General features: G+C 41.3%; 1 protein-coding gene across 4 annotated transcripts in view; it reads right to left on the bottom strand.

The window, feature by feature from the left end:
* larp4b (La ribonucleoprotein 4B) overlaps nucleotides 1–26,452 on the bottom strand; it is an 87,187-nt gene that overhangs the window by 27,593 nt on the left and 33,142 nt on the right. For all 4 annotated transcript variants that reach the window (XM_055664730.1, XM_055664740.1, XM_055664711.1 and 1 more), the window contains exons 3-11: nucleotides 19,285–19,420; nucleotides 17,901–18,065; nucleotides 15,292–15,385; nucleotides 14,306–14,442; nucleotides 11,524–11,627; nucleotides 9,067–9,177; nucleotides 7,816–7,869; nucleotides 7,530–7,736; nucleotides 3,616–3,725 (exon numbers count right to left, since the gene is read on the bottom strand). In XM_055664730.1, the coding sequence (XP_055520705.1) occupies nucleotides 3,616–3,725; nucleotides 7,530–7,736; nucleotides 7,816–7,869; nucleotides 9,067–9,177; nucleotides 11,524–11,627; nucleotides 14,306–14,442; nucleotides 15,292–15,385; nucleotides 17,901–18,065; nucleotides 19,285–19,420 (1,118 nt within the window). The remainder of the gene's footprint in view (nucleotides 1–3,615; nucleotides 3,726–7,529; nucleotides 7,737–7,815; nucleotides 7,870–9,066; nucleotides 9,178–11,523; nucleotides 11,628–14,305; nucleotides 14,443–15,291; nucleotides 15,386–17,900; nucleotides 18,066–19,284; nucleotides 19,421–26,452) is intronic.

Consider the following 26,452-nt stretch of genomic DNA (forward strand, 5'->3'; position numbering starts at 1 on the left):
TGAAGCTTAGTGACATCTACTACAATTTTTAAAATTGCATTATATACCCAATTTGATGTCCTTATATATTAGAGATACAATTACACCTGGAGCCGTGTAGCCATAATGAGCATATTACACGCACATTACTTTGAAATATCAAAATGCATATACAGTGGTCACTATTGCTTTAATTATTTTTTGACTCTATCAAACACCAACTTAAGATTCCAAACTTTAAAGAGAGAAGAGAACATATAAAACCATAGGAACTTTGAATAAAGTTTCAACTGATTTATCCTTTGATCTTTATATTCTTTTACATAAATTATTCTGGTAATACAAACTCCAGAATGACAGCAAGACTTGACAGAAGATTTTTTAAATAGTTACTTATTTGGCAAAACGAAAATCACACACTTCAGACATTTTCAAAGTATGCAGTCTGGTTAAAAGAAATTTGAAATTTAAGAAACTTAAATAGTTGAGAACACATTTAATAACAACCAAAACATAGGTTTTTGAAGTTTTAAAATCAATGCAACTACATACTCATGAATTCTGTAAGGAAATATATCTTAGTCAAAATATGAAGTTCGAAAGCAGGAAATGATAGGCTGGTTAATTTAATGTGTGTCACTGTGAACGATTACAAGGATTATGGCGTGGCACCTGCGAGTTCAGTATTCCCAAAAAACGCAAGGAATCATGGGATTTGTCAAAGGTCACTGGCTAGAAAGAAAAAGCGAACAAAGCGCTGACTGTTTAAACTGTGCATAAATTCTTATCTTTATTCATGAATTATGTGTAATATATTTAATCTGGAGATATGGGGATAGGGGGGGGAGAGAGTGGTGAGTGGGGGGGGGGGGGGGGGGGACTGGACAGGCGGAGAGACGCATTCCCCCAGCAGCTGCAGAGCACCCCCCCCCGCGACGCCTCATCCAACCCAGCTGGACAGGCAGAGCTGGAGCCCCCCCCCCCCCCCCCCGGGCCCGACCCCGGACAAAACACAAAGCCTGCACGCTAATGCAGCTGCCGAGAATGTTTATAGCGAGTGACCTATGACCTGGGCATGCGCAGTCGGAATACCAAACTCGCTTATAGAGGCACTTCCTTGCAACCCCAAGTTTAATCTTAACCTGCTATTGATTTTGCATGCTCACCCTATGACTGTGGAGTTTCCTCCTATAAGATCTTTAAGTTAATTTATTAGCCAAAGCGTAATTACCCCCCCAAATGTGATGAGTGCCAGAATCTAGAGGTTGTTAGCAATGTAGGGAGAATAATTTTAGTGCAAATGGGCACATGACAGCAAGTGCAGAGTCAGTACACCAGATGGCCTGTTTTTGTCTGCGGATGTACAATACTTAAGATTTCCAATAGACATTTGAGAAGGTGCGGTATTACAGATTATCCAAAATTAAAAACAGAATTGTTGGAATAAATGAGAGATAATTTTCTGTTAGCAAGCCAGAATAGTCATAAATTGGTATTTGTCTGGCTGGCAAGATGCAAACAAGGATGCCATGCAAATAGGTACTGGGCCTGAATATTACACAAACTGTGACAATGACACCAAAGACAAGATTACAAATTTGCTGATGAAATGAATTCACCGGATATTTTTACAGCAGATAGATTCTAGATTAGTACAGGTGTCAGAGGTTATGGGGAGCAGGAGAACGGGGTTAGGAGGGAGATATAGATCAGCCTACATTGAATGGTTGAACGGTAGACGATGGGCCAAATGGCCTAATTCTCCTCCTATTCCTTATGAAATAAAGGTCGGAACCAATTAATATATGCTGAGAGATTGCAAAATGTGGTCATTAGATCTAACTGGGCAAATAATATGAGCATGGTGATGACCAGTAATTAAGAGAGTAACAGAATGTTAAACTAGAATAGACATCTCTTACAATGTATAAGAAAGAAATGCAGATGCTGGAAAAATCGAAGGTAGACAAAAATGCTGGAGCAACTCAGTGGGTGGGGCAGCATCTATAGAGCGAAGGAATGGGTGACGTTTAGGGTCGAGACTCTTCTTCAGACTGATGTGGGGGTGGTGGGGAGCGGGAAGAAAAAAGGAAGAGGCAGAGACAATAGTATGTGGGAGAGCTGGGAAGGGGAGGGGAAGGAGGGCAAGGACTACCTGAAATTGGAGGTCAATGTTCATACCACTGGGGTGTAAACTACTCAAGCGAAATATGAGGTGCTGTTCCTTCAATTTGGGGTGGGCCTCACTCTGGCCTTAGAGGAGGCCCAGGACAGAAAGGTACGATTCGGTATGGGAGGGGGAATTGAAGTGCTGAGCCACCGGGAGATCGGGTTGGTTAATGCGAACTGAGCTGAGGTGTTGGACGAAGCGATCGCCAAGCCTGCACTTGGTCTCACCGATGTAGAGCAGTTGACACCTAGAACAGCGGATGCAATAGGTGAGGTTGGAAGAGATGCAGGTGAACCTCTGCCTCACCTGGAAAGACTGCTTGGGTTCTTGGATGGTGTCGAGGGGAGTAGGTAAAGCGACAAGTGCAGCATTTCCTGCAGTTGCAAGGGAAAGTACCAGGGTAGGGAGTGGTTTGCATGAGAAAGGACGAATTGACCAAGGAGGGAGTTGTCTCTGCGGAAAGGGGAGGAGATGGGAAGATGAGGCCAGTGGTGGGATCCCGTTGGCGAAAATATCGGAGGATTTTCTGTTGTATGATGGCTGGTAGGGTGGAAGGTGAGGACAAGGGGGACTCTGTTCTTGTTACGAGTGGGGGGGGGGGGGGGGGGGGGGGATTGGGAGTGAGAGAGGAGCTACGGGATATAGAGGAGACCCTGGTGAGAGCCTCATCTATAGTCGAAGAGGGAAAACCCCATTCCCTAAAAAATGAGGAAACCTCCGATGCCCTGGTTTGGAACACCTCATCCTGGGTGCAGATGCAGCATAGACAGAGGAACTGGGAGATGGGGATAGTGTCTTTACAAGAATCAGGTGGGAAGAAGTGAAGTCCAGTAATCTCTTACAATGTAGATCAGGTTAGGATTGTATGTGCTGTAATTTACATGTGAACTGAATGAAACAAAATCCAGAGGAGAGTCTACACAGGGTGGATGTGCAGATGTTTATTTCATGGAACATCTAGAATGAGAGTTCACTGGTGTAATAAGGTGCCCTCAATTTGAGACAGACAATTTTCTGCATCATGTCTTCAAGATGTTCTCCCTCCAAGGTACTGCAAACAGTCTAATAGTTTGAGGCAGGAAAAAATGGACGTGCAAGGGAGTGAAAGGTTACAATCCGATCAGCCGCTGTCTTATTAAATTGCAGAGCAAGCCTGGGGTTAAGTGGGCAACCGATACTCATATTTCAAAAGTACTCCAGCTTATGAAAAATAAAGATCTTAAATCCACTGGTAACCCTGTATCACCCGTTAAATTACTGCAAAAACATAAATTGGCAGACGGCTTCCAATCAAAACAGAGCACTGTCTTTATATCTCCCTTCATTTTTGTCTCATTGTCCATCTGTAATTCTCTCGATTACTGTATGGCTACAGTGAGCCCTTTTCTATTGTAATGGCACGGGATGCTGTACTTGCTACCAAATTAGTTTTGCAAATATCGTTCGAAAAATCTTTTAAATCTTACCTGTTTCTAGGATTATATTGTCTGAGTGAGGTCAAAGGGGCTGTTGCAGATTTGAAGTTTGGGGCTGCAGTAAATCCATTGATGAAGCCAGCATTTGGGAATGGAGACACCTAACCAACAAGTTAGAAAAAAAGCTTAGTAAATTGAATACCCAGTACATTGAAAGATTGTTCAAGAACACATGATTCATAACCGAGGCACTGAACTTAACGTGCTGCACGTTTCACTTTAAGAATGAACCATCAGTCAAGTCGAAGATTTTAATCTAGAAAAAATTATGATTTAACCCTGAAGACCAAACTCTTCCCGATGTCCAGTAATGGCAGAGATTATAAAGTTATAGTCAGGAAAATGCTGAGACGCTTATGCATGACATCTGCCATCGTGATCTAAAACTAGCCTGCATTTCATTGTCTCTGTACTGTACACTGACAATTAAAGTTGAATCTGAATCTGAAGCCACAAAACAAACTTATGTTGCTTTGTAAACATTGGATACGTTGCAAAATTCCACTGAAAATCTTGAACGGTATGCAAGCTTCCATGCAATGTGAATCAATTTAGTTTGATTTTCCAATTCTTACAAGATCTGAGATGACTGCCTTTGTGGGCCACCATTTACTAGCTGAGTACCGATTGCAACACCAGATTGGAGCAAGTTATCCCTCCTTTTTGCGCCCTCATTCTGCATTGAGTATAAGAGTCAGAAAGTCAAGATGCAGCTTTAGAGGACTTTGGTTAAGCTGCATGGAGTATTGTGTGAAGCTCTGGTCAGCACATTGTAAGCAGGTTTTAGAGAGGGTGCAGAAGAGGTTTACCAGAATGCTGCCTGTATTGGACAGTATTGACTGTCAGGAGGGGTTGGACAGACTTGGATTGTTTTCTCTGGAGCACCAGATGCCGAGGGGAGTCTTGATGGAAATTAAATTAAGAGGTAGACAGTCAAAACCTTTATGCCTGTGTGGGAATTTCAAGAAGAATGGGTGCAAAGTTTACACCGGCGGAGATGTGCGGGGCAAATGTTTTTTGGTGGAGGGCTGTTGTTGATTTTGTTTTTCCGGACATGCAACTGGGGGGGGACGGGGGGGGGGGGGGGGGGGGGGGGGGGGGGGGGGGGGGGGGGGGGGGGGGGGGGGGGGGGGGGGGGGGGGGGGGGGGGGGGGGGGGGGGGGGGGGGGGGGGGGGGGGGGGGGGGGGGGGGGGGGGGGGGGGGGGGGGGGGGGGGGGGGGGGGGGGGGGGTGGGGGGGAGTGCAGTGTGTTTTTTTGGCCTTCCATCACAGCGATGTGATGGATGTTTATGTTTATGTTGTGTCTTGGTCTATTTGTTTGTAATGTATGGCTGCAAAACGGCATTTCGTTTGGATGCTGCAAATTGAATCTTGAATCTTGAAACATTGTATGCAGATTTTAGAGGGGTCCAATTTCAGAATGGCCTGTATCCATAGAACAGGAGGGGTGGACAGACTTGGATTGTTTTCTCTGGAGCACCAGATGCTGAGGAAAGTCTTGATGGAAATAAAATTAAGAGGTAGACAGTCAAAACCTTTATGTCTGGGTGGGAATTTCAAGAAGAATGGGGCAAAGTTTACAGGAGATGTGCGGGGCAAATGTTTTTTGTTGTTGATTGGGGTGCCTGAAACTCACTGCCAGGGTGGAAGTCGAGGCAGGTGCATTAGTGTGTTTATGAGGCTGTAGACCCAAGTTCACAAGTATCAAGATTGGTCATTTAGCATAGTTGATTTATGGAATTAGGCCTGATTCTTTGACCTTCCAAGAAATTATACTTATGAGACCTCAGATAAAGACACTAAGGAATTAAATGGACACTTTTCAAAATCAATGCTGCTTTTGGGCATTATTAAGTGCCTTAATTTAGTTCAACAAAGAAACTGACAAGCTACTAAAGAACTCTGGCGAGTAGTTTAGTAGATTTATTTTTTGTCTGGATTCTGGAATTTAACAATTTCATTAAATATACAAGATTTGATTTGCTCCTATATATCAAAAGCTTCTTATATGGTTTAACCAAAATGACTAATTGCATCACTTGCAGTTAATGTTTAACTTCTGAAACTCTTTCCAAAGTAATAGTGGTATTTCCAATAGCAAGTTTTCCCATCTCAGTGGATTCTAATTTTGGCTGAGCATTAGCCGAGAAGCAAAACAACTGCAATTCAACCCTGAAATTAAGGGATTGCACCATTATGTAACTTGTCCTTTGGATACTGCTGACACAAGTTAAAATTCTCAGATTTCTACCAACAAATCATTGATTCACATAATTCATCTAAAACCTATTAAAAAAAAAAAGCTTATTTTCAGAAAACACATGACCAATCGAGTCTCCTATCAAACCACACAGCAAACCAAAACTAGCATGATGGACTTGCAAAAAACATCTGCAGAAGTAGTTTAAGAACCAAGTAAAACCAGCACTTGCCACAAGTTCTAGCAGACCTTGAGATAAAGGTTACAGGCCAGTCATTTCAGGCATTTGAAATAACGAATCAATCTAGTACATGAGCAACTTTTTTTTTTTGCAGGAAGCTATTTTGTTAATCCTACTGTCAATGCAAGATATAAAATTAGCCAATTTGAAATGGAGTTTAAAAAAAAACAAAAAACATAATAGATGTTGATGAGGTGGGGCATGCTCCTAATGCCCCTATCTCACTTAGGAAACCTGAACGGAAACCTCTGGAGACTTTGCGCCCCACCCAAGGTTTTGTGCAGTTCCCGGAGGTTGCAGGTAGGGAGACTGACAAAAAACCTCCGGGAAGTGCACGGAAACCTTGGGTGGGGCGCAAAGTCTCCAGAGGTTTCCGTTCAGGTTTCCTAAGTGGGGCAGGGGCATTAGAGTCCTTGTACGCAAGCCACTGAGTTTACGTGCAACTGGCAACAAGCCATTAAGGCAACAAATAATACAATGAAATAGTAAAGACGTCATGCTGCCTTGGTGAGACTGCATCCAGAGAATGGAATACAAGGTCAAAAGGAATAAGAGTAGAAATAGGCCATTTGTCCCATCAAGTCTACTCCAGTAAATCATGAGTGAACTATCTCCCTCTCCTACATTTACCCTGGATGACCACTATTACTAGGGGGTCGCAGTCTCAATGGGGCAGACCAATTTGGACCGAGATGATAGACAATAGACAATAGACGCAGGAGTAGGCCATTTGACCCTTCGAGCCACCACCGCCATTCAATGTGATCATGGCTGATCATCCCCAATCAGTACCCCATTCCTGCCTTCTCCCCATATCCCCTGACGCTGCTCTCTTTAAGAGCCCTATCTAGCTCTCTCTTAGAAAATATCCATAGAACCCGCCTCCACTGCCCTCTGAGGCAGACAATTCCACAGACTCACCACTGTGTGAAAAAGTGTTTCCTTGTCTCCTTTCAAACATACTTAGAAGAACAGCACAAAATTATTTTGCTGAAAAAGAAATGAGGAACCAAACCATTTTTCAAAAAAAAGGAAGTTAAAAAGCACTACAGCACTCTCCATAGGCAAGGTACCCAACCAGATGCAACTAAATTTGAAGTAGCTCTTTCTTCCCAATAACCCTTTCTGGCTTAAGCCCTCCCTTCACCACCTCCAGTTTAAATTCCATTTGGAATATTTTGGGGGACCAAGAAACCAAGAACCAAGATTAGTTTGCCCCACAACAAAATATTAATTCCCAAACTTTTGCTTCCAATGGAAATTCTAAGGGATCTAAGTAGTTTCTCTAGGATATTCAAAATTTGTCAAAGTAATGAAAGGTCACACTTAGCAAGGAGGTAATATATTTATAATGTGTTATTAAGGAAAATGCTATTCAGGGCAATTCCAAAAGATTAATAATTAAAATACACAAAGCATGCACACACATCAAATATTCACAACATCCAAATGCATAATGCTTACCAATGTTGGATCCAGGTAGCTGTGGGTTGTAGACCAAGACTGAGGAGTAAGAAGGCTGTAAAGTGGAAACTGCTGCTGGGGGCTGTAGATGGGAGGCACATAAAATGACGTGTACCTCTGCTGAGTGTATAGGTTCATGTCAAGAGGTCTGTAACCATTCTTTGGTAGAAAAGTGTTGATAGCCATTGGCTTTGCTTTTATCCTTGCCTACAAAAAGGCCCAAGTTCAAGTTAATATTTCATAGCACAGAAAGAATTAAACATTTAAGCAAATATAAAATAGCTACCTTTATAGGCTTCCCTTGAAAGGTCTTTACTTCTTCTCGAAGGTATCTGTATGCCTGAACAAAATAAGTGAGTCAGAACACTTATTTAACTCCATTTAACAGAATGGCACTCAAGGTGAAGAAATATAATTTACGGAAAACTTGCCAGTTATTATGCCTTCAAGAAAACTATTCCCTTTGATAAGTCAAGTAATTTGCCATTTACAATTGAAGCTGACATTGCAATACAAGATATAAAGAAGTGCTTAGGCAAACGCAACACAGTTGAGATCAGTGCTATCATTAATTTGTTAAATGGTCAAGGGCTGAATAAATAATGATTGTCATAACATATAATCCTCGATATCATCGGGCACAAAATCTAATATGTACATATTCTTTAGATTTTTCCTATGTTTAAGTCTTCATAAAACCACAAGTTGCTCATCTTGAGCAATAATAATAGAAACAATTTTGTAGGAAAATTGTCAACCTCAATAAATGCAGTTGAAAGTTTTTTGCTCCAAAGATCAATTTGATTTCATTTGCAAAAGTTTTAAATGATTGGTTTAATGACAGAGTGGGGGCATTTAAGCGTAGTTCTCTTCTCATCATAATTCCATGTAATTGAAGATTTTCAATTTCAACCACGCTAAACCAACTAAAATTAGTCAGCCACACTAGTGATGGCGAGCAATGCTCTTCAACCCCAGGCTCAAGACGCCCTCTCCTGCATCAATATGGCACTGCCTTGCCCAGCCTGTCACTGCAGTAGAAATCTTGCTTATAGAACTATATCAAACTGAATTAGACACCGTCTGTTGTATTCTGAAAACAATATTTACAAAGTTACCAGTCAGACATACAATCTGGACTCAATTTAAACAAAGTCAAGAAATAAAGGCTATGTGTTACTCACTGCACTTATTTCAAGACTGTGTACGAAGGAATTGCAGATGCTGGTTTAAACCGAAGATAAATACAAAAAGCTGGAGTAATTCAGCGGGTCAGGCAGCATCTCTGGAGATATGGAATAGGGGAAGATTGGTCTCAACCAGAGACATCACCTATTCAGTTTCTCCAGATGCTATCTGACCCACTGAGTTACGCCAGCCTTGTGCCTATCTACTATTTTAAGACTATTCCAGTTACCATTCTTTATTATGAGAGCATTGCTCGCCAATTAATTAATATTAATTATTCGCACAGAATAATGAGCATTGTACTGGTTGTCAAAATTCCCCAAATACCCCCAGAAACAATTCACTTTACCTGCTGTGCATCAGCCTCCGATTCAAAGGTGATAAACCAATTATCATTGTAGGCAAATTCACAACTCATGAATTTTGGGAAATTTTCTCCTTTAAAAAGCGCTTCTACTTCCTAGAGAGAAACAAAAAGATATCTAGTCATTGAACAGAAATATCCCATGCTGGATATTTGCAAGTCAAAAAAATTAAATTCTAAAATGCAAATGAGCAGTACTTATTGAACAAGAATTTATCAAAACATAGCACCACCCCCATTTAATGACCCTTGGAAGAAGCATATTTACAGTAATTGATAGGCTTTCCTGGAAGTTATAATGGCAGTAAGAGACTAGTAAAAAACTTTTGTCACTACTTCAGTTTGTTGATTATTCTATCGACTAAAAATGACAAATAACTTTAGTATTGCTCAATAACAGAGGAAACGAAAAATATGCAAATCAACTGAAAAGCCTTATCATAGCCAACTTGAAGAGCAAATTAAATTAATGAAGGACCTTTAACTTGAAATGTGAACCTTTCTTCTCACATATGCCACCGGAGATGCTGAGTATCCCCAACATTGAGTTTTAATGTCACCTGACCGACAGTTCGCACAACAAAACATTTACTTGTGTGTGGGTGGGCGGCACGACCGACGTCGCAGCGGCCTCTGCAGTCCGTCTGTCTTTTTTTTTGTCCCGCTGAGGGTATAGTGGGTTTTTAAATGTGACTGTGTGGGGTGGGGGGTGTGGGACAGTGGGGGAAACTTTAAAATCTCTTCCCTGTACGGGGACCCGACCTTTCCATGTCAGGTCTCCGTTGCCGTTGGGGCCTAGCGCCGTAGAGCGGCCTCCAGTCACGGAGCCGGCGGAGCTGCGGACCTACCATCGTGGAGCTGGCCGGCTTCGGAGTGTGGAGAGCTGTGATGGCGCACTGCTGCGACCCGACTCCCCGGTGGGAGACTGCTTCACAGAACACCAGCAACTGTAACTTCTCCCGCCCGAATTGTGGGGTTGAAAGTGGCCTGGAGCGGTGCCTTACATCGCCCTGCGCGGCTTTTACAGCCGTGGGACTTGCTAGTGCCTGCCGGGGGCTCCAACACCAAGACCCGGAACAGGGCCTTACATCGCCCGGCGCGGCTTTAAATGGCCGCGGACTTGCTAGCGCCCGCCGGGGGCTTTCACTTCGGGAGAAGAATGGAGAGCAGGGGAGAGACAAGACTTTGCCTTCCATCAAAGTGAGGAGGAGATTCACTGTGATGGATGTTTGTGTAAATTGTGTTGGTGTGTGTCTTGGTTCTTTTCTTGTATGACTGCAGAATCCAAATTTCCTTTGAACCTCATGTGAGGTTCAAATGACAAATAAATGGTATTGTATTGTATTACTTCATTTCACTGCAGCCGTAGCTGTGCAGTTTTGGCAAGATCCCACCTGGACAGGCACACAATTTTAGTCTACATCAAATGGGAGTGCAAAGGTTTTACCAGACTGATCCCTAGGATGGCAGGATTGAAGTATGGATAGAGATTAGATCAGCTAGACTTATATTCTCTGAGCACATTACAAGATATTATGAAGTCAATGAAACCGTAAATAATGACACAGACTAGATGCAGGAAAGACCCTTGCGTGAGTCTTGAATCAGTTGTCATAGTGTGTAGGAAGGGACTGCAAATGGTGGTTTATATCGAGGATAGACACAAAGTACTGGAGTAACTCAGCGGGTCGGACAGCAACTCTGGAGAAAAACGATGGGTGACATTTTGGGTAGGAATCCTTCTTCAGACCCAAGGGTTCATTCTGAAGAACGGTTCCGACCAGAAACATCATCTATCCCGTTTCTCCAGAGATGCTGCCTGACCCTCTGAATTACTCCAGTACTTTGTACCCATCAGATGTCATAGTCACAGGTGGTTTGCTATAGGGAACAGAGTTCAATGCATTCACAGGATGTAAATCTATTTTTTAATGCCAAAGGGATCAAGAAACTTGGGGACTAAGCGGTAACCAGGGTACTAAAATGGATGGAGTCAGTCCACAAGGCCAAATGGCTTGCATTCCTTGGTTTCAGTTTGAGGGATTTAAATTAGATCTTGTATGCATTCTGGTACCGATATCAATATTCCTAACATCTGTAACAAACTGAAGTGGTCACCACTTATTCCAGTAAAACCACTGAAATTCCCTCCTAGCATTTTCCATGTTAATATTTATAGTCTGACAATTCATTCATTTAAAACCTTTGTACAATGCCACTTTTATAATTTACTGCTCATTTCGAATTAATCTCCAAAATCCGCAAGCGGTCAAAATTAAAAGGTTGAGATCCTCATTTGGCCTGGGCATTAACTTTTTTGCTAATGTTTCTGAAGACCTTGAGAATAATTGGACCAGTTTACCATCACTTACACCACATCATTCTGCAGCTTTTATTTTATAAGACTCAAAACTTTGAAATCCGATGTAACCCTATTCTTACCTCAATAGGTGTTGACTCCGGTACTTCTCTTAGAATAACTATGCAGCGATTTTGATTTGGCCTGACCTTCTCTCCTTTCTCGTCGACTTGGACCAAAGGCAAGGCTAAATGAATTACAGATATCTTCAGTGACAATTCTTTTCAAAATAGAGTCATAGTCATACAGAATGGAAGCTGGCCCTTCGGCCTAACTTGTCCACATCGACCAACATGCCCCATCTATGCGAGTCCCACATGTGTTTGGCACATATCTCTAAATTTATCCTATGTAGAAACATAGAAATTAGATGCAGGAGTAGGCCATTCGGCCCTTCGAGCCTGCACCGCCATTCAATATGATCATGGCTGATCATCCAACTCAGTATCCTGTACCTGCTTTCTCTCCATACTCCCCGATCCCTTTAGCCACAAGGGCTACATCTAACTCCCTCTTACATATAGCCAATGAACTGGCCTTAACTACATTCTGTGGCAGAGAATTCCACAGATTCAACACTCTCTGTGTAAAAAATGTTTTTCTCATCTCAGTCCTAAAAGATTTCCCTTTATCCTTAAACTGTGACCCCTTGTTCTGGACTTCCCCAACATCGGGAACAATCTTCCTGCATCTAGCCTGTCCAACCCCTTAAGAATTTTGTAAGTTTCTATAAGAAATCTGGACATATGTACATGTCCAAATATTCCTAAAATATTGCGATAGTACCTGTCGCATCTACTTCCTTCAGCAACTCGTTCAATACACATACCACCCTTCATGTGAAATTTAAAAAAAAGGTGCCCCTAAGGTTCCGATTAAATCTCTCTCTCTTTCTTCCCTTCCCTTCCCCCCCCACCCTCTCACCTTAGACCGAGGTCCTCTGATAAAGGCCAATGTGCTGAAAGCCTTCTTGACCACCCCATCAACCCATGATGCAAAAGGAAGTAGCTCCAGAAATAGTGGATGCATTAGTATTAATCTTTCAAAACTCTTTAGATTCTGGAGTAGTTCCTGAGGATTGGCGGGTAGCAAACGTAACCCCACTTTTTAAGAAGGGAGGGAGAGAGAAAATGTGGAATTACAGACCAGTTAGTCTAACATCGGTAGTGGGGAAACTGCTAGAGTCAGTTATTAAAGATGGGATAGCAGCACATTTGGAAAGTGGTGAAATCATTGGACAAAGTCAGCATGGATTTACGAAAGGTAAATCATGTCTGACAAATCTTATAGAATTTTTCGAGGATGTAACTAGTAGCGTGGATAGGGGAGAACCAGTGGATGTGGTGTATCTGGACTTCCAGAAGGCTTTCGACAAGGGCCCACATAAGAGATTAGTATACAAACTTAAAGCACATGGCATTGGGGGTTCAGTATTGATGAGGATAGAGAACTGGCTGGCAAACAGGAAGCAAAGAGTAGGAGTAAACGGGTCCTTTTCACAATGGCGGGCAGTGACTAGTGGGGTACCGCAAGGCTCAGTGCTGGGACCCCAGCTCTTTACAATATATATTAATGATCTGGATGAGGGAATTGAAGGCAATATCTCCAAGTTTGCAGATGACACTAAGCTGGGGGGCAGTGTTAGCTGTGAGGAGGATGCTAGGAGACTGCAAGGTGACTTGGATAGGCTGGGTGAGTGGGCAAATGTTTGGCAGATGCAGTATAATGTGGATAAATGTGAGGTTATCCATTTTGGTGGCAAAAAAACAGGAAAGCAGACTATTATCTAAATGGTGGCCGACTAGGAAAAGGGGAGATGCAGCGAGACCTGGGTGTCATGGTACACCAATCGTTGAAAGTAGGCATGCAGGTGCAGCAGGCAGTGAAGAAAGCGAATGGTATGTTAGCTTTCATAGCAAAAGGATTTGAGTATAGGAGCAGGGAGGTTCTACTGCAGTTGTACAGGGTCTTGGTGAGACCACACCTGGAGTATTGCGTACAGTTTTGGTCTCCAAATCTGAGGAAGGACATCATTGCCATAGAGGGAGTACAGAGAAGGTTCACCAGACTGATTCCTGGGATGTCAGGACTGTCTTATGAAGAAAGACTGGATAGACTTGGTTTATACTCTCTAGAATTTAGGAGATTGAGAGGGGATCTTATAGAAACTTACAAAATTATTAAGGGGTTGGACAGGCTAGATGCAGGAAGATTGCTCCCGATGTTGGGGAAGTCCAGGACAAGGGGTCACAGCTTAAGGATAAGGGGGAAATCCTTTAAAACCGAGATGAGAAGAACTTTTTTCATACAGAGTGGTGAATCTCTGGAACTCTCTACCACAGAGGGTAGTTGAGGCCAGTTCATTGGCTATATTTACGAGGGAGTTAGATGTGGCCCTTGTGGCTAAGGGGATCAGAGGGTATGGAGAGAAGGCAGGTACGGGATACTGAGTTGGATGATCAGCCATGATCATATTGAATGACGGTGCAGGCTCGAAGGGCCGAATGGCCTACTCCTGCACCTAATTTCTATGTTTCTATGATGCCACTTTCAACGAACCATGTACCTGCACAGCTCGATCCCCGTCTACAACATTTCCCAGAACCCTGCCATTCACTATGTAGGTCTTGCCCTAGTTTGACTTACCAAAGTGCAACACTCTGCACTTCTCTGTATTGAACTCTATTAGCCATTCCTCAACCCACCTGCCCAACTGATCACAATCCTGCGGCAGTTTTTGACAACCATCTTTGCCATCTACACCGCTCACTTTAGTGTCAGCTACAAACTTAACCCTGCCTATTCTCATCCAAATCATTTATATCATTACTCTTTAAAACTTTTATTATAGCGCACCATACTTACATCTCAAAACGTCAATAATCAAGTCCACATCTGTGCTCAGTTTCTTCACATGGTCAAGATTTGCTACAGTCAGTATTGGTACATATTGATCACTATCCATTTGGGAGACTAGGTACATGTCAGTGGCCAGATTTTCTCTGCAAAAAAAATAAATACATAATTGAGAGCAAGAAGAATTTTAGTTAAATGTGTTGCCCTTCCACGCTGAATTAATGTTGTTCACAAATTAAGGAAGTTCTGTGCACTTAAGGACCCGTTCAGAGTCATAAAATCAGCATGAAAGCTAACGGTCCCACCAAGTTTGTGCTGGCTTCATACAAGGATAGTCCATTAATCCACTCAAAGCACTACATATTCTTTTCTTTCAGAAAGTTATTCGCTCGTCTTTGAATATTGTACTTGGGCCCACCGCCACCATATCCCAATTATTGTGGAGAAAATTAATTGCCACATTGCTTTAATTACCATGATCCCTTTAGCTAATCAATGGTGCCCTTCATTGCAGTCTTAATACTTTTTCACAGATTTCAAACTGGAAAACATGGTTATCATTTAAATAGCCATTAGCACACAATAGGGGTAAGAGCAAATTTAAGCAAACAGATCTCCGATAGAAATGTTTGTTGATTTAACTATATTAACTCCTAATTTGCATTGTCCTCAATCAATGGAAGACGTTGAACATATATAGGAGTCAGATGGAGTTGATTTGAGTTCAAAATATATAAATAAAGCTTTGAATGCAAAATTTAGGTAGACCATTGAGGATACTGAAGGCTGCACTCAATCCATGCGGTGGATTTGTGGGCGTGCTTTGCAAATGTTCTAAATTTGGTATCCCCATCAAAAAGTATTTTACATTGGCTGCAGTTCAGAGTGTCATCCAAATGGTTCTAGCTGCACTGGGATGCACCCAGATCTAAAAGAGGGAACATAACATTCTCCCGTGGACAAAGCAACATTAAAAAGCACCATCAAGGACTCACCGAGACAAGCAGAACTCCAGCGTCTTTTTCAGCAATTCCCTAAGGTCTTCTTGACCAACAGTCTGGCCTTCCAATAGAGATTGATCTCCTCCCCCTACAAAGTAATTATGTTAGTACATTGCAAGGCATGTACATCAACTTACACCTAGTGCACGTTAATAGCGCCATACAGCGTGGAAACCTGCCTAGTTAACCTGCTGCAATAGTCTCCGCCTCAACTATCTCCTCTGGCAGCTGGTTCCATACACTCAACTTTGTCTGAAAAAGTTACCCCCTAGATTCCGATTAAATTTTTCCCCCTTCATAATAAACCTATGTCCTTTGGTTCTTGACTCCTGTACTCTGGGCGAGAGGCTATCCCTCTCATGATTTTGTACAACTGTATATAATCACCCCTCATCCTCCTGTGCTCCAAGGAATAGAGTCCCAGCCCACTCCACTTCTCCCGATAACTCAGGCCTTCGAGTCCTGGCAACATCTTCATAAATCTTCTTTGTACCCTTTCCAACTTGACATCTTTCCTGTAACATGGTGCTCCGAACTGAAAACAATACTCTAATGCGACCTCATCAATGTCTAATATAACTCCAACATGACCTCCAAACCTCTACACTCAATACTTTGACTGATGAAGGTTAATGTGCCAAAAGCCTTCTGGACCATCCTGTCCAGCTGTGATGCCACTTTCCATGAATTATGTACCTGCACTCCTAGATCCCTCCACTTTATAACACTCCCCAGAGCCATACCATTCACTTGGTAGGTCGTGCCCATGTTAACTTTCCAAAATGCAACACCTCACATTTTTCTGTACTAAATTCCATCAACCATTCCTCAGCCCACCTGGCCAAACAATTAACATCCTGTGACAATTTTTTGGCAATCATCTTCACTATCTGAAATACAATCCATTTTTGTTTTATCTGCAATCTTGCGAAGCTTGTCATGTACATTCTTCATCCAATTATTAATATAGATGGCTAACAGTAAATGGGTCCAGCGCCAAACGGTGAGGCACATAACTAATCACAGCCCTCCAGTCTGAGAAGCAACCTTCCACCATTACCCTCTGCTTCTTTCCATAAAATCAATTTTCTATCCATTCCACCATCTCTCCTTGGATCCCATGCGATCTAATCTTCCATAGCAGCCTACCATGTGGAAACGTTGAATCCTTTGCTGAAGTACTTGTATACTACATCAACAGCTCTGCTCTCAAACATTTTAGTCACATCTTCGGGAAAGAAGGCGCACATTCACCACCCTCCAGTTTTCCAGCACCTCTCCTGTATTTATTGATGATGCTTATATTTCAGCCAGGGTTCCTGCAATTTCCTCTCTAGTTTCCCCAATGTCCTAAGATATATCAGATTTGGCCCAAGAGATTTGTCTCCCCTCATACGCATCAGGACTTTCAGCGCCTCTTCGACCACAATACTATTTTTTTTTTTGGCATGTCCAAAGCCTACCAGTTAGAGCTAATACTCATTAGCAGAATAGTGCACAATATTTTGCAATGGTCATTGGAGGAAATAAAACAAATTACACATGCCAACAGCAAGCAAGTACTATAGGCAAACTCTATAAACCAAGTTAAGATGCCTCGTTTCAATTAACCAAGGCCCTGCTAAGAGTGCATCTGGAATATTGTGTCCAATCAATATGGTTTCGCTCCCCCAGGTCCCCAATCAATATGGTATGATCTCGCTACCCAAGGATGGATATTCTCAAAATAGACAGAGTGCAAAGATTCACCGGAATAATTTCTCAGGTTGCATGCTTGGTGAACAAGGAGAGGTTAAACAGAATAGGGCATAAACACTTGAGTTTTGAACAATGAGGATTTTGCTTAAACATTCTAACTTCTGGTGGGGCAAAAAAAGTTAGGTGAAGAATTAATGATTTCCCTGGCTCTGATGCCGAGAAGCAGTCAATAAGATTCAATACAATGGTCAGCTATTCAGGCCCAAGATAGAAAAGGCATTTCTTCACCTAGGAAGGTAGCGGATCTCTACCCAAGGCAACTGTGATGGGCCAGGTTAATAACTATATCTTGGCTGAAATATGCAGGTTTTCAGATATTAAGAGAATGAAGAGATATGGCTGGAGCAGTCTCGCGGTGGTTAAAAGATCACTGATTTTGCTGAATGGCAGAGCAGGCACAAAGGGCCTAATAGCCAACTCCTGCTTGTAATTCTTATTTATATCGTATCTATCACAATCACATTATATGGGCATCAATTACCTCAAATTATGTACTAAATGTGCAAATAATCCCAAACATTGTAAAACAGCTGCATTTCACAGATCCCAAGGTTACAAAAACCTGCAAGCTTCAATTTGGATTGCAATCTGACAAGAATGAAATGTAAGCACAACTACATTGTGCAAATAAATAGCTTTCGCTTATAGATTCAAAATTAAAACAAACTAAGACAGGCTTATAAAATCATTAAAATCCATAGCCAAATAAAATGGGCACAAATAAAAACTGAAGTCAGATGACAGTTTTACCGAATGAGGATGAGATTCATAAAGCAAAACTATGGACATTTACTTGTGTGAAATGAACCAAAGAGAATGAAATAAATCGCAGTGTTCTTTATTACCTGTTTGTCTGGTTCCATGCATTGTTTCATACTCCGGGTAATAAGATTCGGTGCACTGCAGTGTGACAGCATCCAGATCGGGCTGCTCAGCAGAAGGAACTGTCAGAGTGGGCTCCTGTGATGGGCTCTGAAATGATTTGCCAGCATCACCATTGGTCTCAAAGCCTGCCAAATAGAATTTAAGAGTAGATGACATTTTCATCACCTACAAATTACAATTCATCGCCTACTTTCTCCAAAGCACAAGACTTTACTGGATAATGCAGCACGGGAGGAGGCCCTCTGCTACATTGGCCGAAGGATGATCTCAACCAGAATCGTCGCCTATCCATGTTCTCCAGAGACGTAGCCTGACCTTCTGAGTTACTCCAGTGTCCTTTTAGCTCATTGAATAGTTTTACATTTAATTGCACGATCCTGCAAACCTCTAAACGGAGAAAGATTAGATCTGAAGTATACAGGGGGATCAGGGTACGCTCGTGTACAATTTGCTGAAGGCTAGCACGCAAATAAATGAGAAAGCAAACAACATTATCATTTATTTCCAAAGGCGTGTAAAGGGAGATTAGATTTATCTAGGGCACTGTTGAGACACCCGAAGGACTCGTACAGGTTTGGCCTACAAATGTAAAGGATGCTAACACCTTGTAAGCAATTCAATTTTTTTTTTTTTTTTTTTTTTTTTTTTAACTGACCCAGGGGATTCATTATAAGGAAAATGGTGAAAAGGACATTGTTGTATCCAGAGAAAAGAAGGGTCTGTTTGAAATATACATAATCCAAAGAAGCATGAAGAGGATGCTTTTCCTTGCGGAATAAATTAGAATTTGGTTAGATTATAAATAATGGGATGCCAATTTAAGACATTAAGACCCTCAGTGGGTCATAATTTTTTTGGAACTTTCTTCCTCCAAGAATAATAGATGCAGTCTGAATATTTTTAAGGCAGAAGATCCTTCATACAACTAACTGGTTCAACTTGTAGTTAGTACATTCAATAGATTTTTCAGATTGTGCACACTGCAGCCTATATATGTAATGATGGAGAAATCAATGGTCCATTGGGGTATATAGAACAGAAACGGATCCTTCAGCTCAACGTTTCCAAACAACTAAGTTGCTTAATTTGGTACTAATCAAGCAGGCAGCTTTGTGATGAACGGTATCAAACTCCAATGTTGCTGGAGCTCTGCTTATCCGGCCAATGGAAGATATATTGCATCATGCTCTCGACTTGTGCCTTGCAGGTGAATTTAAGGTGAAATTAAACGTCTTCTCCACCAAAGTTAGCTACATAGCTATCAACATAACAAATAGAAAATGGATTTACTGCTAAAAGATATACATTTTTTTTAAGTAGAGGTCAGAATGGAGATTTTCATACCTTCTGGGCAAGCTTCAGGAGCCCCCAGTTGTTCTTCCCAAACTTCACAGGCATTGTTTGCAGCAGCATCCAGATCTAGCACATGATTTCCCCACACTTTGGCATTAGGATTCAACTCTGAAACCTTCACAGACTCCTGTTAACACAAGCAACTTATTTTATATTCCATACTTGAAGTAGAAAATATCTCCACAGAAATGTAAAGGTTAGAAGCCGACAAATTGAGACACCACAGACCTAGGTTGAAGAAACAATATTTCACAAGTTCAGAGAATTTGTTGGGGAGAAGCACAGTATGGAAAGTATAGAAAGCAACTTCAAGTAGCAGACGTAGTCCAGGAGGCCCAACACAGTGATTACAATAAACTGTTGAATTAAATTTAAGCACAATTTGACAAAAACAAACTTTAAAATGATTTTTCTATAAATAAAAAACTAAATTTTAATAAATCAGAAACTGGAAAGCTGGGAAACAAATTTACAGAAAGCACAGTTGTACAAAAGTAAGCATATTTGTCAACAGAAGATACTGGCAGAAGATTCAGATACAGAAAATACAGAATATACTATATTCCCAGAAGAAACTTGGGATTCCTACAGTGAACAGTTTTTAATCTTGTTCTACTTCTGTAGAATCATTGGGTCAGATCTGCAAGCAATTCTTCAGCTATTATAGACAAGGTATATTGTTTCAACCTAAAAAGCTAGCAAGAGCACTTGACCTCGTCAAGCTTGACCCACCATCTCAATTGTACATGACCAGCTGCGAATCTTACAACCACATCCCCTTGTTCCAGGTTTTCCCACCAGTGGAAAAATCAATATCTACTTCATCATGCCTCCTTAGGATCTTATGTTCAATATTACCCCTCATTCTTCTGAAATCTAAATAATAAAGCTAATTTCTTCAGCTGTTCATGATAGAACCGTTTCCTCTCAGGAACCAATCGCTTTAATATATCTTGAATTAACTCAATTTTCAGTATATCCCTTCTCAATATTGATATTGGCATTGGTTTATCCTTGACATGTGCCAAGATACTGTGAAAAGCTTTTGCATTCTATCCAGGCTTATCATATCATACATGTACACAACAGGTAATCCATAAGAGAAAATAAACAATGCACAACATTATGTTACAGCTGGAGAAAATGTAGAATTTATAAAGTGCAAGGACCAAATGAGGTAGATTGGAAGATCAGGAAGAGCATCCCCAGCATACGAGACATCTGTTCAAATCTGATAACAGTGGGGAGGAAGCTGTGCGTGAATCTTGTGGTACGTGCTTTTAAATCATCTGCCCAATGGGAGCCGAAGAGAAGAACAGAGAGAAAAATCGGGATGAGAGTACTGATTATGTTGGGCTTATTTATTTGATACAGCGCACAGATTAAGTCTTTGGGAAGATAGACAAAATGTTGGAGTAACTCAGCGGGTCAGGCAGCATCTCTAAAGAAAAGGAATAGGTGACGTTTTGTGTTGAGCTTCGAGCCGAAACATCACTAATTTTCTCCAGAGATGCTGCCTGATTGCTGAGTACTCTAGCATTGTGTGTCTATCTTCAGTGTAATCAAAGCATCTGCAGTTCCTTCCTACACATTGGGTTTGTGGGAGCTGGTTTATGCGATGCACTTGGCTGCATTCACATCTTGCCATCTGGCACAAACCTGTTGCGATACCAAGCTGCAAAGCATCCATAGAAATTGGCACATCGTCTGAGACATTTCCCAGAGGCTCTCAGAGGAAGTCGAGGCATTGATGTCTTTCTTGGCTGCAGCATCAATGTGGTTGGATCAGGGCAGCTTGAAGCTCTCACCGACTCCACTTCAGCACCACTAATACAGACTGGGACATGTACGTCTCCCTGCTTCCTGAAGTTGATAACCAGTTCCTTCACTTTGCTAACATTGAGGGAGAGGATGCCGTCTTGACACCAGAACACCATTATTAAATGTACAATTGTGGAAAGTCCGAGTAAGTTGGCCACTGTAGTCAATTTTATAAACATTTATTATAACAAGACTATTTGGCCTTTATATGCATACCAGCTGATTCTGAAAAATGATTTAAAATCAGAAATGAAAACTCTTTTCACATACAGACTGTCTGACTGAAGTGCTTCCAGCATTTTCTGTTAGTATTTTAAAATAATCCAACTGCCTAGCTGTGCACATTCTATTCAGCTACAGCATCGCTGGTGCTCCTTCAAGTCATTTTTAAATGCAAAATGCACTTCTATCTCCAATCCAGTCAATTGAAAACATAAAACATATGTGCCTACATGTCCCTTCAATCTCAACTCCCTTCTTACTGGTCTTTCTTCCCTCTATTTGCCCTTACCAGAAATAATTAATGTAGACCTTTCAATTTTATGTGTTGATTAAATCTCAACTCTAAGAAAACACTAACGTGGGATAACCTTTAACTAAGCCTCTTTGCTTCAGTATCATCGTCAACTCTCCCCCGAATCCTCTATTATATTCTTGTTTACTCATCAGAATTCAGCTACTGCTGGGTACAATTGGCCTTCCATATAATGGTCAATTTGAAATGAGGCTGCAATATGTCAATAAAGCACATTGATTTTAGTTTTCCTTTGCTTTGTTCACATCATCCTCCATTGCTGACCTTGTAAGCACTGACAACAGGCTGACACTGACAAATTGTATGTTTTATTATGTTCATTATAGCCACGTGTGCCAAAATCATGAAAAAACAGTGTGCGCTATGCATGGACATCATCCCATGTAAAAACATCAGATAATGCTAAAGGATAAAATAAACAGTGCAGAATAGTGTTACCGCTGCAAAGAATGTGCAAGGGCAGCAACAAGGTAGTTTGCAAGTTTGGGATATTCATTAGTAAACGAGGAATCCTTTCAACAGCCTACTAACAGCAAGGAAGCCACCATCGCTGAATTGGGCGATACTTGCTTTTAAGCTTCTGCACCTTCAGCCTGATGGGAGACGAAAAAGAAAGATGAAATGTGAGTGGTCCTTGATCAAGTTACAGATTTAAACAAATGCCCCCAAACTAATTCACCTCAGTCAATATCTTAATGAATACTGTCGGAAGGAACTGCAGATGCTGGTTTAAACCGAAGAAGGTCAACCTCCCGCTGCCTTAGCAGGGCAAAGAAGATCACCAAAGACAGCTCCCATCCTGCGTTTGGACTGTTCGACCTGCTGCCCTCTGGAAGGCGCTATAGGTGCATCAAATCCAGGACAAACAGACTCAGGAATAGCTGCTTCCCGAGAATTATATCTACCATGAATTCAAATCCACACATTCACTGACTACACCGCCCAACACGGACTTCCATCTGTATATATGTATATATGTATGTAGCGCCGTAGAATTTGTGCACCTATTCCCCCCCCCCATCTCCCTTCTGTTTTGTTTTCTGTTTCTTGTTTTTTGTGTAAAATTGTATGTATGCACTGAGTACGAGCAGCTTTCAGTTTCACTGTACATGTATAGTGACAATAAATGGCATATCTATATCTAAGATAAAACACAAAAAGCTGGAGTAAGTCAGCGGGTTAGAGGGCATATCTGGAGAAACGGAATAAGTTATTGGAATTATTAATGGGAGATTGGACGTTCCATGAGCTTGGTAGACTCTGGGTCAAAATAGCTTAAGGGCCTGTCCCACTGTACGAGCTAATTCAAGAGTACTCCCGAGTTTCCCCCGATTCGAACTCGGAGAATTACAGTAATAGCTGCTCGTAGGTACTCGGGGCTCTCGGGGACATTTTTCAACGGTCGAGACCCTTCTTCAGACTCAACCCGAAATGTCACCTATTTTTTTTCCTCCGGAGATGCTGTCTGACATGCTGAGTTACTTCAGCTTTTTGTGTCTATCTTAATGAATACGGTATTTTGATTACTAAAGGATCACATTGCTGCAAAAGGCATGGTTACAAGATTTAGTAAATCAAAATTGGGTCAGATGTATCACATGGATTTTAGCTCATCCGCTTCCAATAGAGCAGCATACTATTCGTGTAGTATAAAATAGAATAACATTTAAGATTTATATCCTAGAGCCACTACTGTTAATTCCCATGCTTCCTTACAACATTAAAGGGCCTGTCCCACTGTACGAGGTAATTCAAGAGCTCTCCCGAGTTTAAAAAAATAAATCAAACTCGTGGCAAGCACGTAGAAGGGGCGTCTCTTAGCAGCTCGTAACTCTAATGGCAGGTACTCGGGAAACGAAGTAGGCTCGTGAAGAAGTTATGAACATGGTGAAAAATGTCCACGAGAGCCCCGAGTACCTACGAGCGGCTATTACCGTGATTCTCTGAGTTCGAATCGGGGGAAACTCGGGAGTACTCTTGAATTAGCTCGTACAGTGGGACAGGCCCTTAAGCTATTTTGACCCAGAGTCTACCAAGTTCATGGAACGTCCAAAATCCCATTAATAATTCCAGTAACCTATTCCTTTCATTTCCATCAGCTTTCCCCCCCCCCCCCCATCCCAGATTTGATCCATCAATGACAAACTGAAAGTTTTTCAGTGGCCAATTAACCTGCCTAACAAATATATCTAGGAATTTGCAAGGGAACCGGAGCACCCAGGGAAGCCACAACACCACAGGTAGAACAGCCGAGACAACACGGAAGTTCAGAATTAAGCTGTAAGTCAGCGTCTCTATTACTGGTGCTGCCGTGCCACTTAATGAATTTAAGAATACATAAAACACTTAAATCAACAAATGCCCATACTCTATTCTACATTTAGGGAGTGCACATCATGTTTTAAAATCATTTTTGCCATTTCTGCAAACAATACCACAGAAACCAACAAAAAAGCAATTTCTACACTTCAGTCAGGGAACCACACAGCTTAATGATTCAAAATTCCACTATCATAATGCTAATTACTTCTCACAGCTGCTCCATGTAGAGAAGAGCTTCTTTTAAACGTCGACGGGATCATCAACAGACCATGTTAGGCTTGGCTTTCAGTTAGATGAGCAGCCCAAATGTGAAGCAGATGGATTATAAAGGGAAACTGGTGCTCATTATTATCTACATTCACCAGATCTACTGCACAAATAGTTTGATATAGATCAGTTATCGAAAAAAAACATCCTCATTTTTATTTTGTAACTCCCAAAACATATGCAATTCAATTTTTCCATGTAGAATTTAGCATGAACCATGTGGGAGCAACACAACTTCTCACTGCTACAAAGGACAATCCCCAATAGCATCTTGCATGCAAAAAATACATTTGCCCTTCAAAATTATCCTTTTCAGGGAAAAGAAAAAAAAATTATATTTGTCTCCAGCACAGACCATCTACAAGGTTTTCACCTCTCCCTACATTTATCTTATCAACACTTCAAATTTCTCGGCTCTTCTCCGATCTGTTTACCAGCCTGTTTTTTTCCCCCCCATGGACCAATAGTTCCCTGGATTCTATGTCGTTCATCAAATTAGAATAATTTCTCAGGGAATCTTCACTAGCATTTCTTGGCGACGTTTTGAGCTTACATCTATTGACATGATCTTTGCAACTATCCATTATCTGAAACCATACCTACATTTGCATTCTGTGCAGTGTTCAGGGTCACTGTTTTGTGAGTTTACTAATTTGTATTGTATCCCTACTTTCAATTACTTCAAGTGCAGCCCAGGATTCAGCTTGCAGTATTAATTTTGCTTTTGAATTATCATTTAAACTTTGATTCTTTAAACTCTTTCCACATTGCTAACTGAATCAGAAATCCATGCTTTGCAGTCACTGAAAAATCCCGCACTGTAAAGTTGTGCTCTATGAAACAAACTCCCAATAGAACACCAGGCTAATCAACATCCATGTGTTAACATTATCTCTTCCGAGGCAGTTTAAGATACATGTGCTACTGCCACTCAAATCTTTGTAGCACAGCTCAGTATTTCAAAATTAATGTCACCAATTTTCAGTTTGTTAAGTCTTTCTAATATAGATTTTATAAATACACGATTTAAGATTGTAAAAGTCTAAATTAAATAGCTAGATTCCAGATTTAAATAAACATTCATTCATCGTTTCTTGAGTCAATTGTTGGAAATGCAACCATTGGTTGGTTCACTTGGAGCTTAACCGTAGGAAGTGGTTACAGGTTCTTACAATTGCTACCTTCAAATGTTATTATTACAGCATGATGCTGAGTAGTCAAAATGTCGGTTGTTCCCACAAGATCGTATATCTAATAATGGAAATTCACAGGAACCGCTATTTCAAGTTCCATTAAACACTTCTGAAGAAGGGTTTCGGCCCGAAACGTTGCCTATTTCCTTGGCTCCATAGTTTCTCCAGCTTTTTTGTGTACCTTCCATTAAACACTTAGTGCCCTCCATAATGTTTGGGACAAAGGCCCATCATTTATTTATTTGCCTCCGTTCTACACAATTTGAGATTTGTAATAGAAAGAAAAAAAAATCACATATTGTTAAAGAGGATATTGTCAGATTTTATTAAAGGCAATTTTTATACATTTTAGTTTCGCCATGAAGAAATTACTGCAATGTTTATACATAGACCCCCCCATTTCTGGGCACCATTATATTTGGGACACATGGCTTCACAGGCATTTAATTGCTCGGGTGTGTTTAATTGCCTCCTTAATGTAGGTATAAGAGAGCTCTCAGCACCTAGTCTTTCCTCCAGTCTTTCCATCACCTTTGGGAATGTTTATTGCTGTTTATCAACACGAGGACCAACGTCGTGCCAATGAAAGTCAAAGAAGCCAATATGAGACTGAGAAAACAGAATAAGACTGTTAAGAGACATCAGCCAAACCCTAGGTTTAGCAAAATTAACTGTTTGGAACGTCATTAAGAAGAAAGAGAGCACTGGTGAGCTTACTAATCGCAAAGGGACTGGCAGGCCAAGGAAGACCTCCACAGCTGCTGACAGAAGATTTCTCTCTATAATAAAGAAAAATCCCCAAATACCTGTCCAACAGATCAGAAACACTCTTCAGGATTCAGGTGTGGATTTGTCAATGACCACTGTCCGCAGAAGACATCATGAACAGAAATACAGGGGCTACACTGCAAGATGCAAACCACAGGTTAGCTGCAAAAATAGGATGGCCAGGTTACAGTTTGCCAAGATGGATTTAAAAGATCAACCACAGTTCTGAAAAAGGTCTTGTGGACAGATGAGA

This window comes from Leucoraja erinacea, chromosome 2 (assembly GCF_028641065.1).
Source record: "Leucoraja erinacea ecotype New England chromosome 2, Leri_hhj_1, whole genome shotgun sequence".
Lineage (NCBI taxonomy): Eukaryota > Metazoa > Chordata > Chondrichthyes > Rajiformes > Rajidae > Leucoraja > Leucoraja erinaceus.